Below are 25,180 nucleotides of genomic sequence, written 5' to 3'. Positions count from 1 at the left end.
CTTTTGAAATGATAAGAGGTTATTTTAAGGTGTATAAATCATGTGTAAAACTTTATAAAGATCCATTTTAAATCATTAAACATTTTGTACACTTGAGATAATTAGAATATTTTACTGTTTAGAAAATATCAAGTATTAGAGCTTACTATTTTCTTTAATATAGGAGCTTAGTGCTGGTTTTGGTTTTGCCTATTTTAAATCTTGAATTGAGTTATACAACTTTGGTTCATTGGTATAGGAGAGGAAAAAAATCCATTAAGGTAACCTGTTTGGAAGCCTCTGCCTAAACTAGCATTGGGTTGGCCTGTGTCCATTTAATGACAGGTCTGGCCAACTGTGAGAAATAGTCATGTATTGTCACAACCATGGTTTTAGCTTCTGCCATAGGATTTCTGTCACCTTGGATTGATGGCATTTATTTGGCCACATATGTAATATTTTTGGAAAGACACTGCAGAGGTTTACCGTTTCAGTGAACCGTTTATATAAACACGTCTCTAAAGACTTGATAGCATTTGCAGTCTCAATGCCTGTGATGAACTTGCGCAGCCTTTCTGCTGCCCTAGACGTGCCGGACACTAGTGTCCTGGCACGGGTCTTAAAGAGCATGGAAGTCGGTACACATGTGGTGTGGAGAGGACTCTGAGATGTCCCTTTGTTCTGCTGTCAGTTTCTAAGTGTGCGCGGGGGCTTCATTAATCATCGGAAATGCAGAAATAAAGAATCCAGTCCCATTGGAGTTTTGATATGAATACTTACCTTTTCTTTTTTTTAATATATATACAGTTGAGGTATTTGGGTAACCCCTAACCTTTTGCTTTAACAAGGAAGCACAGTATAAAAATATTACCACAGTTTTCATGCAAGCAGCTCTTGAGGGGTGGGAAGAAAGCCCTCTAGATGAATATTTTTTTTTAAAGTTGTGATACAGAATGTCTTAACTTAACCCAGTCTAGTACTTGCGGACCACCAATGTGTAAAATTGAAAGCACATGAGCTCTGAAGCAGTAGAGAAGGTTTGTAATTGATTAGCACTGCTTGAAAGTATTGAAGTACAGTGAGATTTGATTTGTGAATGGTTCTATTCAATAAAGATTAATTCTGTGTTCTTGATAACATCTTAGTCCCCTCCATGAGTCAGCTCCCACCCCCCAGTTTGCTTAACCATGGTATATTTCAGTATTCAGTCTTCTCTTAATGAGCTGGAACATTTCTACCTTACAGAGTTCAACTTAGACTGACTGAAGCAAGTCCGACCATCAGTGATTATTAGCTTAAAGGATATAATTGAATAAATCATTTTTCTTTTATTAAAATAATTAAAATATATTATAATGTAATGTGTATATTTCATGCCTTTTTCGTGCTTTAGAAACTACCAGGAAGCTTATTCAGACTTAACGGATCTTTTTCTAAAATTCCATTTACATTTCAAAGCGAATCTTTATTATTGAAAAGTGAAATCTGTATTAACCTTCTAAAGTGGATTCATTTATTAAAATACATGGTAGTCTCTTTGGGTATCACTTGGCAGTTTTTTAGCTTTTACTAAATATTAGAGTAGCTGGCCATGTTCGTTCTTTTTAGTTCTTCTCTTTGGTTTATCGAATTTATCTCTATTATTTGGGAAGCAAGTTGAAAAACTTGGTCACTAGGGAATCTTGAAACTACAAAATGATTATTGTTGATATAGACCACAACTATTGTTTTGGAAACGACTGTTTACACATTGTGTGTTATCTGTGACTTTGGTCTGTTAGAAGGATTATGTGTAGAAATGTAATCAGCTAACTTATGTGATTTCACAAGCGAGTCCCTAATGGTGAGATACTTGTTGAGTCAATCTGCTGTTTCAACAGGATTTATTCATATTAAGTAATGATTTCAAGTAACACAGATTGAAAACCTTGATTAAAGTGCAGAGATCAAGGACACTGGGGCTCTCCCCGCTGTCTGCTGTTCCCTTACGCCCCTTCCCTCATCGTGACTGAGGTGAGATAATCATAAGTGCATGCCTTGTCCCTTACCCAAACTGTAAGCATCTACAAAATTGGCACATGCACTTAGGACACTGCGTTAGGTGGTTATGCTGAGCACTATAAGAATTTAACCGTGAAAAGAGGTTTTAGCCTTCACATACATAGTGGAACAGAGAGACATGAGATGTGATGAGAACCTGGAACGATTGTCCACCCCTCACCTGTAATTAGTCTGGTGTAGTAGGTTCACGTTAAGCTCTCTAGCCTTTCCTAAGGTATTGTTTGGAGGAGGGGTAGGTAGGGAAGGTGAGACTCACCTTCCAGAAGAGAAGGACCGGTTATAGTGTGAAAAGGTACTGCATGCTGAAGAAGATGACTTTGATTGTCTTTTAAACTTGGTCAGGTCTTGGAAATTTTAATTTAGAATGGTCATTAAGACCCACTGCCACCCCTATAGGATAGAAGTTCATACAGTGTCTTCTTTGGGACAGTTCTGCCTCTAGTGCTGAATGTTCCTAATTGCTTACTGTGCCTGCCTGAGTAATCCTTCATAACAATAGCTTTAGCATTGTTTTTACCCCCTTTTTTGCCTCCTAGTTACTAAAAACAAATCTTCTTCTCCTGTGAGAACTGTACTTATAATATGGAGTGTGCTGATATAGTGCAATCTAGTTGTAGCTACTCTCTGCTTCCTAAAGCAGAGATTTTTAATGTAATGCTTATGCCCACTATTAAAATTATAAAAGAATCTATGATTGTTGCATTGCAACTGAGGTGGACTTACTTTTGGCTACTATGGGAGTCATTACAACAATTTCATTTATTTTAAAAATAAAAACATGAAGTATATTTCTTTACCCTTTAAGAGAACCCCTTTCCCCTTTTCAGGTTGACTTATTTCTCTTTAACTTAGGACGATCCTCTTCTAGGAGCCAGTTAAGATGTGTGAAGGAGGAGGAGTAATGGGAACTCCAATCGCTAGTTTGAAAATTCTGCAGCTAAGTTTATATGGGTACACACAAGCAAAGGATTTTTTAAAGGCTAAAAGACAGTCTTTAAAATCTGCCGTGTAGTTGGGACATGTTGGATATCATAAAGAGAATCATGTAAGTGAACATTTTCCTAAATCCCATGACAGTTGGTCAGGATTGAAGTCATTTACATATCTGTATCAGCACCCACTGGAAACTCAGTATTAAGAGACTGCATTACGTTTGTTTTATTTTAAAAGTCTAGCATGATTTCGTCGGCATGGCTCTTTTAAATCCTTCAGGGTATCCTTGTGAAGTTTATTTTTCATGAGACTAAAAAAACGGTATTCATTTTGGTAGGTCTAAGAATGTGCTCAGAAGAATCTTAGAGCTTTCAGTGTTTGCTGTATGTTTGCAATGAGTTCTGTGTGGGACTAATAGCATGTAAATATAAAATTAGAATTATTTAGAAAATTGTAGTTTCATGTAGAGTAAAAGATTTAAACAGTCTGTGTCCTGAGCTACTGGAGATCTTTTCAGAACAGCTCCGATGTCCTGAGAATGCTTCTGTTCTAGCTGAATGTCTGTCTCAGTCACAGAAAACACTTTAGAAACAAGCTAAGAGAGATATCTGAGGGCACAGTTTCAGACAGTAAAGAGAATTCTTTCAGTGGAACTGCTCTAAATGTTAACTTTCCTCCAGCTTTATTTCTGTGTCATACACGCTAGACCATAATGTTTCGATAATTCTGTGGTCTGCTGTTTTGTAAAAATTGCTTCCTTTTTAAAATTTGTTTCAATATAGGGAACTGCCGAGTCAATAACTTAACAATACTTAGATTAATTCAGCGTCCAGTTTATTCTAGTGAAGTTCATGAGGATATTAAGCTTTTACTGTTTTAACATCTTTGTTTCTGTTACTCTGAAAAACATTTTGATTAACATGAGCTCATTTAATTTTGTCGATTTCAAGCCTTTACCCTGAGAGTTAGTTACACAAGCCAAGTGCAAATATTTACAGCAATTTCATTTTTCAATTTGTAGTGCAACAAAATAGCATCCTCATGATCTTTAACATGCTATGACCTAGGAAAGCCAGCAGCTCGTCTAAGACGGCCCTTTATGCTCAACAGGTTCATAGGGAACAGGATGGAAACATGGTGACACTTACCCCAGAAGAAGTTCTGCTGGCATGCTGTCACTGTGCTGAAGAGGCTGTTTGATGCCATAGTCCCTCCTTTTTCTTCCAGATAGAGCTTGTGCCCTCTCTTGTAAATACTGCTTGCAGCCTTAGACTGAAAACACAAACCATACCCAGTCCTTGTTTTAGTTGTACAGTATGCCCGGAGTACATAGACTTTATATTTATTTTTTTCTGTCAAGAAATTATGTATCTGGTAACATGTGAAAAGCAAGGAAACAAAACAGAAAAGAATGAGCAAATATTTGAAGGACCTACTATTACTGCATAGACTGTGGTTAGGGCACTCACTGACTCGGTTGGTCTCGGTGGCTGGTAGTGACCTGCGGAGATTAACCATTTAAAAACCAAAGACTTCTTGCTGTCCTCCTGGAGAAAGTTTGCACCGCACTTGTGGTTCTGTGGTTGTTTGTGAGGCGAATGAAGCATTCACACAATCCAAAAAAGCAAAAGCTTTAAAACTCCTATTTTTTGCAAGCACTATTACTGGAGAGACAGAATCATGTGGTTTGTGACCTCACAGTACTCAAAGGAAAGTGGGACTGCCTACCACTGTGGCTTTCCCCCTTGCTTTCTCTCCCCCCTCCCTCTTTCTCAATCTTTTTCCTTCTTACCCCTCCCTCCTTTCTCTTCTCTCTTCCTCTCCCTTTCTGTCTTTTTGCTTATGGGTTCCCTTTCTCTCTCCTCCTTGCTCTCTCTCTCTCTCTCTCTCTCTCTCTCTCTCTCTCTCTCTCTCTCTCTCTCTCTCTCTCTCTCTCTCTCTCTCTCTCTCTCTCTGACAAAAGGCTTGTGGTAAGGCCTTCCTGGCATCCAGAAGGATATAGCTTTTTAATTTTTGTGACTCATGAGGATTTGGATAGAATACAAATGCTGAAGGAGCCCACACTCCTGTAAGGTTAAGCATTTGGAGAACAGAACTCTGCAGCTAAGGATTTCCTTTCTCCCACCTCCCCACTCCCGCCTTCCCTCTGCTTTTTTCTTCTCTTTTCTCTACCCCCTCCTTTCCCTTCATTATTATGTCTATGGAAAAGTGAACAAAATTGGCTCAAGCCAGCCTGTGACGTTCTGAACAACAGTGCTGATTTACAGTAATTTACATCTTGTATCACATGCAGAGCTGCTTCAGGTTTACCAGGGTGACCGATCCCTTCTGTTTGCCTTTTGCTTGTCTTCCTAAACTTGTGAATCTGTAACTCATTGTAAAAAAGTTTACCTTTCCAAAGCTCCGCTTGCAAACTTCTTGCTGAGATTGACTGTAATTGGCTGTCACAAAAGTGTTAGCCTGGGGATTCCTTTACAAATATTAAATCATGGCTGTCTAGTTGATTTTTATTAGGTGGCGGCTCTTACCATAAGGATTAAATGTAATTAGTATCATTTATGTTATTTTTACTATCATCTCATGGCTACTTAGAAGATCTTAAAAAAACAAATGTTAAGAATTGCAGGATAGTTTGTTGGGATAATGTTAGTTTTCTGTATGATTGGAATTTATCTTTCACAGAAATGTGTTTTGTGGAATTCTTTAGTCAGCTTGCACATTGACTTTCACAGGGTTTTGGATTGCAGATCTTCTGCATATATAGTGGAATTCTCAGTAGCTTCTACAGTTCAGCACTGCATTTTACAAGCTCAGAACAGAGTGGGTTAAAAGAAACTGTATTTTTTTTCTGTTGTTTATAATGGAAGCTTTGAAATAAATTACAAAATGCTGTGTGTAGTAAGGAATAATGCACAGACAGAGTATGTTAGTCGTCTCGATTTGCTAATTCTGATTCAGAAGAAAATTGAAACCATCTTTGGCAAACTATCTCTTCTTTTGCCCTCTTGGACATGTATGTATAGAGCTCATTTTCTTATTAGGATGATTATATATCATAGGCAGTGAATTTCACATTTATGAATAGAGCTTCCTGTTTTCATCAGTTGGGAGCGATGGAGGATTTTTCAACAAACATTATAAAGGCGAGCAGACCAATTTCCTAGGCATTTTTTGCCATTTATCCACGCCACTCTGAATTTGCATGTTAGATTTCTTTCTAGTGTGATGGTAACCAGGAGTGGCATGAAATAGATGACTGAAATGGTGGGTGGGGACAGGGAAGCCCAAAAAATTTTGGGGGGTATACAATGGGGACAAGAGGGAGTGACTCACGAGGTGACAGAAGTAAAATACCCTCGTGTCTATTCATTCCAGCGTAACTCACTATCTGTCTTTGTTACTTATCTATGAAATCATGTTCATAAGATTCTTTAAATTTTTTTCTACACACACTAGAAAGATATAGGAATGATTTTAACCCCTTGTTTCTCAAATGTCTAGAACTTTTTTCCAGAATGAACCTTTAATGACAAAACCACAGAAATACATTCTGTTGTCTGATTTTGAGGCGAGACGCATACTTTACTGTAAAACAGATTTTACATTGAAGTTTTCATTTGGGTCATTACTCATGCAGAGGAGAAAAAAGTCACTCTGTTATCCTCTTTCATAAATACAATGTGCCAGTGTGATCTTTATCTCTGTTATCCAAAGTAAATAAAAGAGGGTTTTATCCACATAATTTGTGGAATTTCTGAACTTAATTTCATATTTACATGTAATAGCAGCACTTGCAGTTGAAGATATTTTCTCTGTCTAGAAAAACTATACATATATATATGTATATATATATGTGGCAACTATCTATAAAAACAAATGCTTTTCTTTTAGAATGTTCAGGTCTTTTAAGCCCTATTTTTTTACAAAAATATTTTTTCTTGAAATATTTCTTAAGGTGTATACACTTTTATTATTCAAATTTACCTGAATGAATTTGGATAATTTTACTACTGTCTCATCTGTCTTCCAGTTACATGATCTCTGTTTGCAGGTAACCTGTCTGCTTGTGTCAAGCTCTCTTCCCACAAGTCTAGGGGAGACACTGCTAAACATGGCTTCTCTATACTGTGGGAGGCTCATCAAATTCTGGCAGGATTTAAAAAAAGGGAAGTTACACTTGTGGTTTAAATTTGTGTACTTATTGTCCACGTACCCTTCTCCCAGTTCAAGTTGGCCTCTCTCAGGAGCGAATAGTACATTGTTGTAGAAATTCAAAAGCATCACTGATGAGTGGTGTCACCTTTGATTCTGACTGCAGTTCATTAGAAATGGTCCTGGTGATGGAGAGCCAGCCTGGCGTAGTGAAGCCATGAGAGAGCTCCTGTATAGAGATGTCTGCCGTGCGTGTGTGCAGAGATGGAGATCGCAGACTTTTAAATCCGTTAGCATGCAGGCCGTCTGGGGTATGCTAGCAGTTGCTTGAAGCAAGCAGCAAGTTCAGGTTTACTCTGTAAATTCTGTATTGTAGTACTACAGCAATGAAGTACAGCTTTAGATTTGAAATCAGTCTTTTAAAAGTCATGAAATTGGTTTCTTGCTTTATTACTTTACAATTTAGCATTTTTTCAAAATTATCAATTTTTACATGACAGTATAGTAAGGTTTTATATGCTATTCATTTCTTTATTGTTATCATTTGAGTTAATTATTTCTCAACTACTGCTTGAGTTTTAATACAATTGCTTTATCAATACCATGCCAATATCTATCTTTTTAAAAAGGATCATTTAGACTCATATTTGCTGCTTTTCTCTTCTTTTAATTGAAAACAGTAAGAAAAAGAGTAACAAACTCTAGATGTCCACCCTGACTTAAATTTTCTGATTATTAAACTTGTGCTAGGAACTTTCTTAATTTATTTTAACTTATTTGGTAATTTATGGTTTTTTTGGGAGGAGTTTTTTTTTTCAGATTTGATGCTTAGCTGTTTAAACTTATCTAGCTAGCACTTATCAGACTTTTATTAAAGACAAAATTTTTCTGTGCTTGTAAAGTATTATAGCTTTATATTTTAAATTATGGTTATGAGAAATTAATTCCTAAGTCTTTATATATAAAACAGTAATACATTTTCAGTTGTGAGTACAGCCTATTATTTTGTACTTTGTTATGAGTTTTTAAATTAGGTAATATTTAAAAAGCCCATTGCCACAATTTTCTTGTTACTGATTTCATGTGTGTATTGCTAGCAGCTGTCTTTCTGAGTATGGCATAATATGCAGATTGGCTATCCAAAGAGAATCTCTTAAATCATTGTCTACTCTTCCCTGCTCTCCCTCCCTCCCTCCCTCCCTCCCTCCCTCCCTCCCTCCCTTCTTCTCCCTCCTTTTCTTCCTCTACCTCCATTTCTGTCCCTTGCTTTTTTATCTCTACTCCAACTCCAGGCTTTTTTGTTTTCTTTTCCCATGCTTTGACATTTCTATATATTAAGAACTTTGTAAAATGTTTATTAAGGAATGTTGTCATGTTAGTACTCATTAATGAGTACCTGGTGGGTCTGAAATACAGTCCTCTGTGTACACTGTTGTGTCTTGATCTATTGGCATTTCTTTGTGGGGATTTTTTATTTCTTCTAATCTGTTCCTTGAATCTTTGCTTTATACTGATTCAATTAAGGGCATTGCTCTGCAGGACATCAGCACTTTGATTGTGAGGCTCACTTTTGTTCTGGGATTATTTTTGAAGTGTGATGATGTACACTTCAGTAGTGTACCTGTATAAAGTGTTTATCTTTCTTGTAATTATTAAAACACTTCATCTTTGAATTCTGTCATTTTTGTAAGATTTTTTTTTTTAAAGGGGACAATTTACACAGAATGTGGGAAACATGCTCATATGACAGCTGAGGATGTGGCCAGACTAAAGCAGGAAACGACTACCCACAATGCAATGTTACGTACACTGCCACTTAATAAAATTTATATCAAACATGATTCTGACCAAACCGAAGAAAAATAATATCCTAGCTATGCTAGTTAATGTATCTAGGGAAAAGCGAAACTAACATCTGTGCTTGCACAGTAAGTGAAAATGTGGGAAGTCTAGTACAGGGGAGTCTTGCTGTCACTTTGTCCTTGTGGTTTAGGACTTGAGTGCAGGTGACATTATTCTAAAGTGAGAACTTTATGCCACTCGTCTTGGAAAAGACCCCATAGGCCACTGTTCCCATGTTTACTTGAGTTGTTTCAGTATTGACTAGTTAGAGGTCTTGCCAACTACAAGGGAAAAAAATAACAATTTTAGATATGGTTTGGCTTACCTAAATTTTTTATAGAGCCAGGTGCATTTTTTTTTTCTTTTTGCAGTCTGCTTTATCCTTTGTTGTCAGTGGTCAAGGCTTGAATCAGTCCCACCAAGGCATACTTCTTTCTTGAGTAATTGTTCCACATCTTCCCCTTTCAGTCCAGGACTTGAGGAAGTCGGGTAAAGCAAAACTGAACTGTTACATGATGTGGTTAAAAAGGTATTAATGCATCTTATGAAAAGATCAGCTTAAATATATTTAGTGTTCCCATTTGTAAATCTTCAGCTATTGAGCTCTCCGCTGTCAAAATTCAGCAATTTTGATGAATTTAATACCTTCACAATTTAGATGAAATTTAAGATTTTACAAAGGAGGTTGGGGCACATAAAGTTTTTAATTTGGCAAATAATGTAGAGATTTTATTAGACAACTATAAAAGGCTGTCAGTATCACTTACAGTTGGTCCCATCTGCATATTTCAGTATATATAAATGGCAGTGTTTTGCTTTGGAACTGGTGCAATATTGTCGTCTCAGCATTTAGATGTAGATGTTATTGTCTGTATCTCTATTAAGGATGATTTGCTTAATTGTTTGGAGGTTTTCCCCCTTAGAGGATGCTTATCAATAACAGCTGCTGCAGTGTGGCTTTTTTCCATGGACCCATGGTGGTCTCTGGAAGAGTGTTCCTCAGGTTTGACAGGTGAGACAGAGGCTCTCCAGTGCCACTACTTTTGGATGAATCTGACTGTGGTCGGAGAAAGTGCATCTTGCCAAAATATATGGGTGAGACCACACACAGCCTTAGAATAGTTATTGTAGGGTTATTTTAGGAGTGCATGTCTTGACAGTTCTTTTATCTGCATGCCAGTTTCATTGCTGTGTATAGGTTTTTCATTGGGTTCAGAAAAGGCTATTGTGGATTGAAGTCTCTGTTAAGCTTTATGTATAATTTATGGTGAGTTCAGGCATAATTAACAATACAGAAAGAATATTGAATATGAAGCACTGGAATACAGATCCTTTTGTTTTTACAAATTTGACAGTATTCCCACTGGAAATCTCAATTTCTCAGACATTTTAGTAGTTAAAAATTACTCTATTTGAACTAGAAGATTTAAAAAAATTAGAAATATTAAAATATTTATATCTCTGATTATATTAATATTAGGAAAATTACTATTTCTCACAATAAATTTTAAAATGAATGTTGCTTATAAACAGAGTGTTGTTTAAGCATTGAAATAAATTACCAAAGAAGTCAGTTTCTAAATATGTAGGAACAATTTGTAGGCTACCAGTCTTTTATGAGATGATTAAAGCTTTGTTCAAAACTAAAAACTATAATTAAAAGTATGTTTTTTTAAGAGAAATATTTGTAGCTTTAAAAACTGACAATTTTAATGAACAGTAGCAAACTCTAGACTTTCACAAAAATGTTTCTTTTAATAAAATGATGTATTTGGATATGTATTCATAGTAATTATTTGTAATAACTATTAAAACAATTCACAAGACTTTTTACTTGATTAGTGAGTATATTTAAATATATGTTTGTGATAATTCTACCTCTCTCCGATAAGTCGGTTTCGTTCCTGTTTTTCTAACATAGTTTGCAGAAGCAGTTGATTCCTGCCCCGCTGAGACTGATGTACTTCCTGGCAAGAAGACTGCTCTGTGGCTTTCTCCATGAACAAGTATAATAGAGAGATGAGAGCATTCTATATGCAGATAGGTCCTTTAAAAAGGATTGGTATTAATCTTTCAGATGTTAACCGTATCTGTGGACCGCAATTGACTGCCATGTACAAGCTCTTTCCGACAGCTTGAGGAGATGTGGGCATGGACTCTGTACCAGCGAGTGCTACTGAAGGGTAGGTAGCGAGTTAGGCTTGGTTGTCACAGTGTTACCACTGACTTAGATGACTTATATAGAAAAAGTCCTTATTCTTAAAAGAGGTACGTGGTGAATTACTAGAATGGAGTCAGTAGCATACTTGAACAAATACATACATAAAAATTTGTCAGTGTTGGCTGTTGAATCTGTGCAAAGGGATAGAATGGCATTTTTCTACTTAAACAGTGACTTCTGAAACATAAAGCATTTTGTGTTTCAGTGACTTAGGAATTAGTTTTAAAATTGAAATAAAATAGCTGGAAAATTCATTTGTGTGGTATATAAAGAATAAATTAACTGTATGGTGGGCACTCACACATTTAGTTCCAACACTTGTGAAGCAGAGGCTGGCAGATCTCTGAGTTCAAGGCCAGCCTGGTCTACAGTGCCATTTCCAGGACAGCCAGTGCTATACAGAGAAACCTTGTCTTGAAACAATAAAATTAAAAATGGATGCATGGAAATAGATTGGGCTATACTTAATAATTTATGGTTTTAACTTTTATTCTTAAATATTATTCATGGAAAGACTTTATCCTTAAATTTTATTCATGGAAAAGCTTACATATAAGGCAAAAACTTGAGGACACCTGTAGTGGAACACAACAGGCTTGTGCTGCTGATGTGTCTTTTGTGTTTAAGTTGGACATTCCTGGAGTATATAAGAATACCCTAAACGGTCATTCATCCATGCTAGGCATGATGATATAAATCTGAACACCAGGCATGCTAAGACAGGGGCATCAGAGAATTTAAAGTCAGCATGTACTATATAGGCAGAACCTGTTTCAAATGGCAAAGCTAGACTGATGGCTCAGCTTTGAAAGGCACTTTCTGCAATTGCAATCGCCGGGTTCTGAGCACTCACATCGAGGTTCACAACCATCTTTAACTCTTAGTTCCCGGGATCCAACACTCTCTCTGGCCTCTATAGGTATAAAAAGTATGCATGTGGGACACAGATGTGCATGCATATAAAACATCCATATATTTAAAACAAAAGTAAAGTTAAAACCAAACAGTTCATTCACATCAACTAATTTACTATTTGCTTATGTTATTACTGTTAAATCGTATCTTTCCAGAAATTATTCTAGGGAGTAGAAGCCTACATCTCTATTTCAGAGTTACTGAATCTTGAATTTGTTTCATACTAGTTGATAGTCTATCAAGGGCTGACATACCTTTTCTATAAAGAGGCAGATAAATATTTTTGACTTTGGGGGTTATAGACTTTCTGTCAGCAACTCTGCTCTGGTTGTGCTCTCAAAGCTGGCAGTCAGTAAATGAATACATGTGTCTGCATTCCACTAGGACTTTACCCACAAACCAGGCTCTGGCTCCTGCACCTGTACTGCTCCTTGAGAGTGGTGTGGTCCAGTGGATGCCAGCTACAGAAGAAGCAGCAGTGAGTTGTAGTAGTGATCAAGTTTCTTATTCTTATATGGTTTACAAAATCTTTTATTGAAAGTATGTTTTCATGTGGAGCATTGTGTCTATGGTGCTTCATAACCATCTGTTGTATTGACCCAGCTAATTACCTTGTAGTACAATTTCTTTTTTATCTGTAAATTATTACATTGTGTATATCTATGAAGTATCTTAGAAAACTTTTAGGTCTGAGGTTGGAATCTAAATAAATTATCTTGACTAGAGACATTTATACATTATATGTTCTAGAAGCATTCTTAAATTATTGTAAGTGTTGATATTTAACTGTTCATTATCATTAATAAAAAATGTTAAGACGGAAGATCCTATGCCCTTTAGCCATAAAAGTATTTCTTCTTTGAGAATTCATTAGGCTTGATGCCCATGAAGAAACTATTTACTTCAAATATTATTAATAATCATGATCAGTTCTTTTTCCCAATATCATTTGGGTGTGTATAGTATATGTGTATGTACGTGTGTGTGTGTGTGTGTGTGTGTGTGTGTGTGCACATGCATGCATGCATGCTTGCCTATGTATGCATGTGTGGAGGCCAGAGACTGAATCTGGGTGTCTTCCTCAGTTGCTGTACCTTATTCTTGAGACAGGGTCTCTCACTGAACCCCAAGCTCACTTTGTTCAGCTTGACTGGCTGGCTAGCAATCCCCTAGGGTTGGCCTGTCTTCTTCAGTGTAGTTAGCTAGGCTTCATTATTTATTGGGTAATGGTTAACACTAAGCAGAAAAAGAAACTATCTTGGGCTGGCAAGAGTACTCAGTGGGTAATGGTGCTTGATGGGATTCACAATGCTGGAAGGAGAGAACTGACTTACAAGGTGTCCTCTGACCTTCACATGCAGACCTAGGTGCACACGTGCAAAGAAATAAATTAATGAAGTATCTTAAAGTAATAATACTTATGTAGTTTTATGGCTAAAGAGCTAATGAACTGTTTTGATCGAATGTCAGAAGTTTGCTATATTAAATGATATATATATGCATATGTGTATCAAATGTATATAAATTGACTTTCAGTAACAACTCAATATTTCATATTTTTTAAATGTTATTTAAAATGTTATTTTTTTTCTCATGGTTTATTTTTTTTTATATTTAAAAATTTCCATCTCCTTCCCTCCTCCTCCCCCCTCCCTCTGCTCCTCCTCCCCCTTCCTTCCCCTCCTTCTCCCCCTTCCCTCCCCTTCCCTCCACCCATACCTCCACTCCTTCCCTCTCAAGGCCAAGGAGCCATCAGGGTTCCCCACTCTATGCTAAGTCCAAGGTCCTCCCAACTCCCCCCAGGTCCAGGAAGGTGATCGACCAAGCTGAGAAGGCTCCCACAGAGCCCGTCCATGCAGAAGAATCAGAGCCCAGCGCCATTGTCCTTTGCTTCTCAGTCAGCCCCCGCTGTTGGCCACATTCAGAGAGACGGGTTTGGTCGCATGATCCATCAGTCCCATTCCAACTGGAGTTGGTGATCTCCCTTTAGTTCTGTCCCACCGTCTCCATGAGTGAACGCACCCCTCACGTTCCTGACTTTCTCCCTCATGTTCTCGCTCCTTCTGCTCCTCATCAGGACCTTGGGAGCTCAGTCCAGTGCTCCAATGTGGGGCTCAGTCACCTTCCCCATCTGTCGCCAGCTGTAGGTTCCCTCACAGTCCTGACTTTCTTTCTCATGTTCTCTCTCCTTCTTCTCCTCATCAGGACCTTGGGAGCTCAGTCCGGTGCTCCAATGTGGGGCTCTGTCATTTTCTTCATCTATCGTCAGGTATGGCTATAGGAACTGGCCTTTTCAGGCTCCCTCTCCTCAGCTGCCCAAGGAACTAACTGGGGGCGTCTCCCTGGAAACCTGGGAACCCCTCTAGGGTCAAGTCTCTTGACAACCCTCAGGTAGCTCCTTAAATTAAGATATATGCTTCCCTGCTCCCATATCCACCCTTCCTATATCCCAAGCACCCCATTCCTCCGAGCTCCCCCCATTCTCCCCTTCACACTTTTCTCTCCCCATCTTCCCTTGGCCCAGTCTCGCCCAACCCTCAAGTTCCCAATTTTGCCTGGCGATCGTGTCTACTTCCAATATCCAGGAGGATTACTATATCTTTTTTTGGGAGTTCACCTTCTTATTATCTTCTCAAGGATCCCAAATTTATAGGCTCGATGTCCTTTAATTATGGCTAGAAACCGATTATGAGTGAGTACATCCCATGTTCATCTTTTTGGGTCTGGGTTACCTCACTCAGAATAGTGTTTTCTGTTTCCATCCATTTGCCTGCAAAATTCAAGATGTCATTGTTTTTTACCGCTGAGTAGTATTCTAGCATGTATATATTCCACAGTTTCTTCATCCATTCTTCCACTGAAGGGCATCTAGGTTGTTTCCAGGATCTGGCTATTACAAATAATGCTGCTATGAACATAGATGAGCATATGCTTTTGTTGTATGATTGGGCATCTCTTGGGTAGATTCCCAATAGTGGAATTGCTGGGTCCTGTGGTAGGTTGATCCCGAATTTCCTGAGCAACCGCCACATTGCTTTCCAAAGTGGTTGCACAAGTGTGCATTCCCACCAGCAATGGATGAGTGTACCCCTTACCCCACAACCTCTCCAGCAAAGGTTATTATTGGTGTTTTGGATTTTAGCCAATCTGACAGGTGTAAGATGGTATCTCAAAGTTGTTTTGATTTGCATTTCCCTGATAGCTAGGGAGGTTGAGCATGCCCTTAAGTGTCTTTTGGCCATTCGAACTTCTTCTGTTGAGAATTCTCTGTTCAGTTCAGCGCCCCATTTTTTAATTGGGTTAATTGGCATTTTACCATCTAGTCTCTTGAGTTCCTTATATATTTTAGAGATCAGACCTTTGTCAGTTGCAGGGTTGGTGAAGATCTTTTCCCAGCCTTTGTGTCTTAGTGACAATGTCCTTTGCTTTACAGAAGCTGCTCAACTTCAGGAGGTCCCATTTATTCAATGTTGCCCTTAATGTCTGTGCAGCTGGGGTTATGCGCAGGAAACGGTTCCCTGTGCCCATTTGTTGTAGAGTACTTCCCACTTTCTCCTCTATCAAGCTCAATGTGTTCAGATTAAAATTGAGGTCTTTAATCCATTTGGACTTGAGTTTTGTGCATGGTGATAGATATGGATCTACTTTCATTCTTCTACAGGTTGACATCCAGTTATGCCAGCACCATTTGTTGAAGATGCCCTCTTTCTTCCATTGTGTACTTTTGGCTCCTTTATCAAAAATCAGGTGTTCATAGGTTTGTGGTTTAAGATCCGGGTCTTCTATACGATTCCATTGGTCAACTTCTCTGTTTTTATGCCAATACCAAGCTGTTTTCAATACTGTAGCTTTGTAATAGAGTTTGAAGTCAGGGATGGTAATGCCTCCGGAAGTACCTTTATTGTATAAGATTTTTTTGGCTATCCTGGGTTTCTTGTTTTTCCATATAAAGTTGATTATTGTCCTCTCAATCTCTGTGAAGAATTTTAATGGGACCTTGATTGGGATTGCATTGAATCTATAGATTGCTTTTGGTAGAATTGCCATTTTTACTATGTTGATCCTCCCAATCCACGAGCAGGGGAGATCCTTCCATTTTCTGGTATCCTCTTCAATTTCTTTCTTCAAAGACTTAAAGTTCTTGTCAAATAAATCCTTCACTTCCTTGGTTAGAGAAACTCCCAGATATCTAATGCTATTTGTGGCTATTGTGAAAGGAGATACTTCTCTGATTTCCCTCTCTGCTTCCTTATCCTTTGTGTATAGGAGGGCGACTGATTTTTTGGAGTTGATCTTGTAACCTGCCACGTTACTGTAGGAGTTTATCAGCTGTAGGAGTTCTTTGGTGGAGTTTTTGGGGTTGCTTATGTATACTATCATATCATCTGCAAATAATGAAAGTTTAACTTCTTCCTTTCCAAATTGAATCCCCTTGATTCCCTTATGTTGTCTTATTGCTATTGCTAGAACTTCAAGCACTATATTGAAGAGATAAGGAGAGAGTGGACAGCCTTGTCGTGTTCCTGAATTTAGTGGGATAGCCTTGAGTTTCTCTCCGTTTAATTTGATGTTAGCTGTCGGCTTGCTGTAAATAGCTTTTATTATATTTAGGAATGACCCTTGTATCCCTAATCTCTCCAGAACTTTTATCATAAAAGGGTGCTGAATTTTGTCAAATGCTTTTTCAGCATCTAATGAGATGACCATATGGTTTTTTTCCTTCAGTTTATTTATATGATGGATTACATTGATAGATTTTCGTATGTTGAACCAGCCCTGCATCTCTGGGATGAAGCCTACTTGATCGTAGTGGATAATTTTTCTAATGTGTTCTTGGATTCGGTTTGCCAGTATTTTATTGAGAATTTTTGCGTCAATGTTCATGGTTATTTTAAGAATTCTAGTCATCATATACAGTAGCTAAAGATAAGATAGTTGAAAATTACTGCTTTTTGCTAATACTTTTGATGTAGAAATGAAATCTGCCTTCTTTCCTTTCCTGTTATAAACTGGTTATTGCCCATTTGCTCTCATATATGGCAAAATTCAGCATAATTATTTTTAAATCTATCCCATATCCTCATTATTTAAATATTTTAAGAATTAGTGTGTGTGTGTGAGAGAGAGAGACAGAGAGAGAGAGACAGGGAGAGAGAGAGAGAGAGAGAGAGAGAGAGAGAGAGAGAGAGAGAGAGAGAGAGAGAGAGAGAGAGAGAGAGACCCACTGAGTTTAGAGACTAGGATGGAGCTGGGCTTATAGTGGGTTGTGAACTACTGTACTTGGGTACTGGGAACTAAACTCCGCGAGAGCAGTCTATATTCTTAATGACTGAACCATTTCTCAGACCCTCATTTAATTGGATGACACACATGTAAGTCATTGTGAGTAGTGATTAAGATAGCTTGTCTGGTAGGAAACCACAAAGAAATGCTCAGACACTCCAGCAGCAGCATCATCCGTGATCTTTCCACATAAGGTTGCATTGCTTAGTGATAATGCACTTTAAAAAGTAGTCACTGTTCTTTCTCTAGAAAAACAAAAACAAAACAAAATAAAACACCCCAAATCAAAACAGACAAACAAAAGAAATAAAAAGACAAAAAAGAAAAATGAAAAACAAATGCGAGAGGGTAGAAGGGGAGGGGTGAGGAAGGGAGGGGAATGGAGAAAACAAAACAACAAAACCAAAAACCCCCAAACAATATAAAACATGAAGTTGGATGGGTAGGATATTAGGGGTATTGGGAAAGGGATCAGAATATTATCAAAATGTATTATGTAAAAAAATTTAAAGAAGCAATACATCTACACAAAAGGTATCATTGTGGTGTAGTGATCTATACCACAATCTAGCTGTCTGGAAGAACATTATGGTAATCACACTTTAAATGGTTAGAAAATGCTTAATCTTTACATAGGGAATATATCTAAATCAATAAATTAGAAGTAGTTTCAGCATTTAAAGTTTCAATATTCACTTAGTCAGAAAGCAAAAAGCTCGCAGAATGGTTTGCCAGCTAACATCAGTCATTGCGGGAAATCTATATTCTTTATCTCTCTGTGGCTATGTGAAGTCCTTAGGGTTCTTGTCCTTTCAGTTATAAATTCATTGTTTGAACAAGTCAAACTCCTAAAGATTGTATAGTTCTGACAGTTTATTTATCTTTGGATATAAATCTTATTGCTGCATTCAACTGTTTAAAAATGAAAAGAGGTATGTGTGAGACAAACCATCTATATGACATTTTGAAAAAGCCAAAAACAGCGAGAATGTTTAAAAGATTAGCAGGTAAACGAAATATTTGGTGTATACTTATGAAAAGTAAATCAGTAACAGTAAAAGAGGGGAAAGTTGTTGGGGTTGGAGGCCATACAGGCTGCTCTGCACGGTACAGCAGTGTTGCACACATGACGTTATTTATTGGCAAAGTGTACAGAACTGCATCGCACAAGGCTTTGTTTCTAGAGGCGTTCTAATGATCATACTGTATCTGTATTGGCTCATCAGTTGTGACACCTTCAGGCACCAATGCAAGCTGTAAGTAGATGGTGTCCTGCAGGAGCTTATAGGAACCCTGTACCTCTGTCTAGTCTTTTCTCTAAGCTGAAGACTACTGAGAAACACCATTACTTTGCTGAAAACAGTTCTTAAGATTGACCTGCCTTAGGCTTCCCAGTAGCAGGAGTTACTGCTGTGCCACCAGGTCAGGCTTCCTATGTTACTAGTCTTAAAGGCAAAACATCCTAGTCAAGTGGACTGACACTTCCCCTCCACACTTCCTCTCCTGTTATTCTTCCCTTCTTTTTTCTCCATCCTTTCCCTCCCTTAGTTTATTGAAAAGGCTTTAGCCTGAATGGTGTTAGATCGTATCAAATTCTTTTCCTGTTTATCCTTAATGGGATAATATGACTTTCTTGAGCATATTTTATTGGGTGGTTTAGATCAGGAAGTTTTTGAATGTTGAAAGCAGCTTGTGTATCTGGAAGAAGTTGCACTTGGTTGGGGTATATAATTTTTTTTTAGACTTTATTGAAGTTGATTTGCTAATATTATATTGGTGATATTTACATCTGTGTTCTTGGAAGATACTATTCTGTAGTTTTCATTATTTGAATTTCTTTGGTTTTGATATTTGGGTACTATTGGCTTTATAAGCATGAGTTAGGAAGTGTTTTCTCTGCTTGTATTATCTGGAGCAGGTTGCAGTGAACTGTCATCATTTTTTTCTGAAATATTGGCTAGTATTTATTAGTGAAAACATGTAGACGTAATGTTTACAATGTCTGCATGGTGTGTAGTAATGTCCTGGACATTCACATTCTCTCAACATTCACCATCTCTCACAGAGCGGTTTTCAGTGCCCTTAGCTCATTCATCCTAGGTGTCTGCAATGGTTCTCTGTACTGATAGATTTCACTGCCAGTCATCTGTGAAGAAAGGAGTGCCCAGCTCAAACTGGCCTGGTTGCATGTCTGTGGAGGAATTGTATTGATTGGTGATGGATGTGAGAGGGAACAGCGCACTTAGGAAAAGCACCATCCCTAGGTAGGTTAGCCTGGGCTGTATAGCTAGCTGTAGGAAAGCTAGCAGAGGAAGCCACAGAAAGTAAGCTAGTTTCCTGTCTTGATCTCCTGCCCTGGCTTCCTTCAGTGGTAGACTGTAACCTGTAAGCCTATAAGTAAACTCTTTCCTCCCCCAAGTTGCTTTTGGTCAGTGTTTTATCATAATGACAGGGAAGAAAACTAGGATAGTATTATTATTTAAATCTTTTATAGAAAGATTATGCAAGTTTTAAAAGATACTCTCCCCTTTAGATGTTTACATATGTGTTTAACATTGTGCTAAAATCCCCTACTGTATTTCATGAAGTATCATGATCTTTATGTTTGTAGCCCAAGATGAATAACAGGCTGACCCATATAACCTTGGTGTACTGTAAGATATGCCCTTGGGACTTGATAACTATGCTTTAAAATGTTCATATAATAATGAAATTCTAAAACAACATGTTTTAAGAACTTATTCTCATCTTTAAGCCATGCACAAATATAGTATGAAATATATATATATATATATATATATGTATGTATGTATGTATGTTTGTGTGTGTATCTGTATCTATCTGTGTGCACATGTGTTTGTGGAGGACAGAGGTCAGTGTCAAATGTCTTTCTCAATCACTTCATCTGTTTGTGAAAATAAAAAAAGATCTCACTGAACCTGGAACTCGCTTGTTTGGCTGACCTAGGAATCCATGTAGTCTGTCTGTCATTCATCACTAGGTTACAGAAGGCTGCTGCCAGTTTATCTGTGGATGTTGTGGATCCAAACTTGAGATCTCATGTGATTGCAGCAGTTTTTTTATCCACTGAGTCATCTCCCGAGACCCAATCTAAAACACTTTTAAATCTGAGACTCATTTTGTGCCTCAGGATTATTGCTATAGTTGGATTACCGTCATATTGTCACTCACTGTGCATTGCCCTTAACCTTTTTCTTCTTTTCTTTCATTTCCTTCTTTTCATTCCTTGGTTTTTGTTGGGAGTTTTAAATAACTCCATTTCTCTTCTTCTAGTCTATCACATATACTTTAGTTTCTTTTTACTTGTCTTAGTTGTTGCCCTAGAGTTTGGGATATATCCATAACGTTAGCCCGAGTCTACTTTGAAATAATGGTATATAACTTCACAGGTACTATGGATACATTTTTAAAAAAAAATCCCTCGGCATCTGACATGACTCGGTGTAAGAGCACTTGTTCTTCTAGAGGACCTGAGTTTGGGTTCCGTCACCCATATCAGGTGGCTCACAGCCTCTTGTAACTTCAGCTCTGGGGTGCACCCTTTTTGCCTTGATAGGCATTGGGTTTGATGGGCTTGTGCACATATGAGCACACATGCGCGCAACACAAACACACACAAAATTAATAAAAAGTATCTCAAGTTTTCTTCTACTTCAAAATTTTGTTATTCTTTATGTTACTTATTATAAACTGTAATCATTGAATATAGTTGCTCTTTGAATTAAAACACAAACTAGATCAGTTAAAAATAAGAAAAGGTTTCATTTTTTGCCTTCACTTATTCCCTTTATAGTGCTGCTTATTTATTCAGAACTGTATTTCTGTTGTATATTTTTCATCTTTGATTACATCCTATGAACATTTTTTAAATAACAGATCTACTGATAACAAATGTACTTAATTGTTTTTGGTATATATGAATCTCTGTTTCTGAAACATAATTCCAAATTGATGGGATGTTTTTGTTTCAACATGACATATTTTACTTACTGTATGTTTTTTGAAGAGAAACCAATATGAACTATTAATCCTTTGTAGGTGAGATAGATTTTAATTTTAACTCTGGCTTCTTTGAAGATTTTTCTCATTGTTCTTAGATTTTTCTGTAGTTTGAATAAAATAGGGGTTTTTTTCTTCCTTTTTTTTTTTTTTTTTTTTTTTTTTGGTAATGATACTAGTGTGAACATCGTCCCAGCAGGTGCTCTTATCATCCTGCTATGTATCATTTGGCCTTCTTGGAATGGTGGTTTCATTTCTGTTATTAATTGTGGTTAATTTTGGCCACTGTTACTTTAAATATTCTTTTCATTTTACCTTTTCCTTTCTCCCTTACATCAACTTTATGGATGTCATGTTTTTAGGGGTCATTTTTCCAGAGTTCTCAGAATATTCCTTTTTTCTTTCTTCTTTTTTTTCTCAGCTTTGGAAGTTTCCTCTGACATTTTTTCAGCTCAGTGGTTCTTTCCTCTTCCATTTCTAGTCTCCCATGGAGCCTGCCAAGGCATTCTTCCTTTTAAGTGCTTGAGTCTTTAGAAACCCTCCCTTCTTCCTTAGCTTTTCCTTTTTGTTCTCTCAGTTCTCTTCCCTGCTTATACTCCTACCTCACAGCTGCTGTTTTCAGTTAGTGCCCTGAGCACACTGCTGGTCAGAATTGTTTTCAATTTCTACTATAGTGATTTAAAAACATACAGCATGCCTATTTTGGCTCCTGATGGCTTTTAATTTTTTTTTTTTTTTTTTTTTTGGCCTTTAGGAAACTTGTAATTTTTGTTGACCCTCTTTGCGATATTTCAGAAGATCTATGGTGGGTATGTGAGGTGTTCTCTTTACTCTGCAGAGTTTTGCTGTCAGAGACTGTTATTTCCTCTCTTGACCTTAGGTCTACTTCCTTACTGTGTCTGGGTCTCCCTTGAGAACCCGAGGCTTCTCTGTCTTTGAGCAGCAGTCTTGATATATATATATAGGCAAACTTCTGCATGAAGGAATGCTAAACACTGTGTAACCTCAGTCTTTTAATGCTCACTAGCCTGGATAGGACTTTCTAAATTTCTTTTGATGATGCATGGTTTGTATATAAAATCCTACTGGTTTTTATATGACTTGTTTTCTGCAACTTCACTATATTTGTTCTTTGTTTCTAATAGAATTTTTGTTGTTGTGTTACTGTTTTCTGTTTGCTCTGGGATGGGAGTTCATGTAGCCAAGGCTGTCTCAAACTTTCATTGTAGCTAAGGATGCATGACCTTGAGCTCATAATTGTCCTGCTTCCACTTTCCAAGTACTGGCATAACTGGTACGTACCACTACACTTGGCTTGAAACGAAACATTTTTAAGTGGGATCTGTATGCTTTTATAAGTAGGTTCATCTTCTTCCTTTCTGACTTGCATGTCTTTTATTTTCTTCTCTTAACTAAGTATTATTCTGCCCAAGTCTTTCAGTACTTTGTCCAAGAGGTGATAAGAGTTGGAATCCTGTTTATAGAAGAAAACATTGTATTCATTGTTGAGTCTGGTATTAATTATGGGTTCATTCTATATGGTAGCCTCTATTTTGTTGGGCTATGTTTCTCCTATACTTAATTCTTCTAGTGTTTTGTACTTCTAAAGGGAATAGCATTTTGTTTAATGCCTGTTCCGCATCTATTGATGCCATCATATCATCCTTTTTGTTGATATATCACATTGACTTGTGTGTTACACCATCCTTGAATTCCAGTGGCATTTTTACTTGGTTATTATCTGGGTCAGTGATCTTTTAACCTGCTGTTTAATTTGTCTTGCTGTTGTTCTGTTAAGGACTTTTCATCCTTTTCCTCAGAGATACTGGACTGTAATTTCATATCCTTGTAAGTGTTGGCATTGCTATAAATATGGTCTTATAAGAGGGGATCACAATTTTTTCTTTCCTTTTTCTTCTTTTGTCTTTTTCTTTAAAAATTTTTTTTTTTTTGGTAGAACTTGGGAGTGAGGTAATCAAGTCCTGGACTTTTTTTTGATGGGAACCATTTATTACTGATTCAGTCTCCATGATATTGGTCTGTTTTGATTTGTATGCTTTCATGATCAAAACTGTTGTATTTCTCTGGTGCCAGTGTTAATACCTCTTTATCTGAGTCTTTTCTTTTTTCTTAGTTTAGCTCAGGGTTTGTTCATCTTTTAAAAAGCAGTAACTCTTACTGTCATTTTTTTTTTAAAGTCTTATTTACTAGTTTGTATTTCTGTTGCAGAAATTTAAAGATTTCATTTTTAAGATAATTTATTTTTATTTTTTAAAATATATCTGCATTTGTGTTTTGCCTGCATGTGTGTCTGTGTACTGTGTATGCCTGGGTCCCAAGGAGTCCAGAAGACGGTATCAAATTCCCTGGGCCAGTTACTGACAGTTGTGAGACACCATGTGGTTGCTTTCAAGATAATGACAATGTAAAACTAAGTAGATATGTAAAATCCCAGATATGAGCAGGGCCTTTGCCTCCAGAAATGAGAGGGAAAGGGAGAGAGAGAGACAGACAGACAGACAGACAGACAGAGAGAGGGGGGTAGGTAGGCGGGGAGAGGGAGAGAAAGAGAGAGCAAGCACATTGTCATTTGTTACATAAACTGGGAGTTTGGCAATGAAGAGAAATGATGGCCAAGATTGTTTGTGAAAGTGAAGTAAACAACCCTATGTTCTTCTTCAAAACAACCAACCAACCAAAACATTCCTAAAAGCAAAGTCTTAAAACAAAGGAGCCTAAAACAATGATAGAAGAATAAACATGGTTCAAAAAAGGATAATAATGAAGACCATGCTGTGTTTTTGCAGCTGAACTCCGCAGCGGTGGAATGGGAAGGAACCTGAGTTACAGGTAGAAGTGTGGATTTTACATTCCCATTGTCACTCTGTGACCCTAGATAAATCATGCCGTTTTCTAGGGTTGCACTTCTTATGTTCCTAGTAGATGCTGCTGCACAGCCCACCATATCTTCCTTCCCTGTCCCTCTCCTGTAGAGTTGGTGACTCACAGCTCTCAGTATTGCTGCATTCACAGAGCTGCTGAGATAGGAAGTTCTCACTTGCTGAGGGCGGAGCGTGACTGGTATGTGAGGTGTAAAGTTTGAACTTGTTTCAAAATATGATGACTCTCTGGTTCCACTTAGACGCCAGAGCTCACCCTGAGGTCAGTTTAAGGCCAGACTCGAGTTGACCCCACAGCTTTGTTACCCATATCCTTGGATTGTTTGTCTGAGGAATATTCCCTCAGTCTTGCAGATTTGTTGTCTTAGGCTTCATGTCTCAGGAGCTTAAATCTTCCACTTTTAAAACTACTATCAAATACAAGTAAGTTTACAGTAACATAAAATTTACCATTAAATTGTCATTCAATGAAGTTACGTATATTCACAATATTGTTCAAATATTCGCTATCTAGTTTCAGAACCTTCTCTTTTGGGGCAAGTTCCAGTGGGCCCAATTTTAAATTATTAAATTTTCATCCCCCCCATTAAAAAAAACCCTCCAAGATTTTACCAGCCATGTTTTCTAAACCCACTGTTAATGGTAGAACTGGTCCCTGGTGGCTAGGGGTATCAGAATTTTCTTCCATTTTTACTAAATAAAAATTGCATATTTTTCAAGCTTCATTAAAAAAGGGGGGTGACTTTCTTATGTTCTCCTCCTCAGCATCCACTTGTCAAACCATAGCAGCTTGTATTTTATTAACCCATCACTAACCAAATGTTGAGGTGGGGTGAGTGGTTCTAAGGACTTGTTTTCAGAATGTGATGGCGTT

At 37.5% G+C, this 25,180-nt stretch overlaps 2 protein-coding genes across 9 annotated transcripts in view; one reads left to right on the top strand and one right to left on the bottom strand.

The window, feature by feature from the left end:
• The window catches only part of Runx2 (RUNX family transcription factor 2), a 205,604-nt gene extending 201,410 nt beyond the window's left edge, over positions 1-4,194 (bottom strand). Inside the window, exon 1 of one of the 2 annotated variants that reach the window (XM_038342148.1) lies at positions 4,122-4,194. In XM_038342148.1, coding sequence (XP_038198076.1) covers positions 4,122-4,179 — 58 coding nt within the window. In that variant the 5' untranslated portion in view covers positions 4,180-4,194. The remainder of the gene's footprint in view (positions 1-4,121) is intronic. The other variant, XM_038342149.1, reaches the window with a different exon arrangement.
• Positions 1-25,180, top strand: part of Supt3h (SPT3 homolog, SAGA and STAGA complex component) — a 367,984-nt gene that overhangs the window by 34,282 nt on the left and 308,522 nt on the right. Inside the window, exon 1 of one of the 7 annotated variants that reach the window (XM_038342158.2) lies at positions 11,132-11,150. The exons of the other annotated variants lie outside the window; for them this stretch is intronic. The gene's annotated coding sequence lies outside the window, so the exon portion shown is untranslated. Of the gene's footprint in view, positions 1-11,131; positions 11,151-25,180 lie in introns of those variants that run through there. 7 annotated transcript variants of the gene reach the window in all.

This window comes from Arvicola amphibius, chromosome 9, assembly GCF_903992535.2.
Source record: "Arvicola amphibius chromosome 9, mArvAmp1.2, whole genome shotgun sequence".
Classification (NCBI taxonomy): domain Eukaryota; kingdom Metazoa; phylum Chordata; class Mammalia; order Rodentia; family Cricetidae; genus Arvicola; species Arvicola amphibius.
Note: the sequence above shows the minus strand (reverse complement) of the source record. Positions and strands in the feature narration are given on the sequence as shown.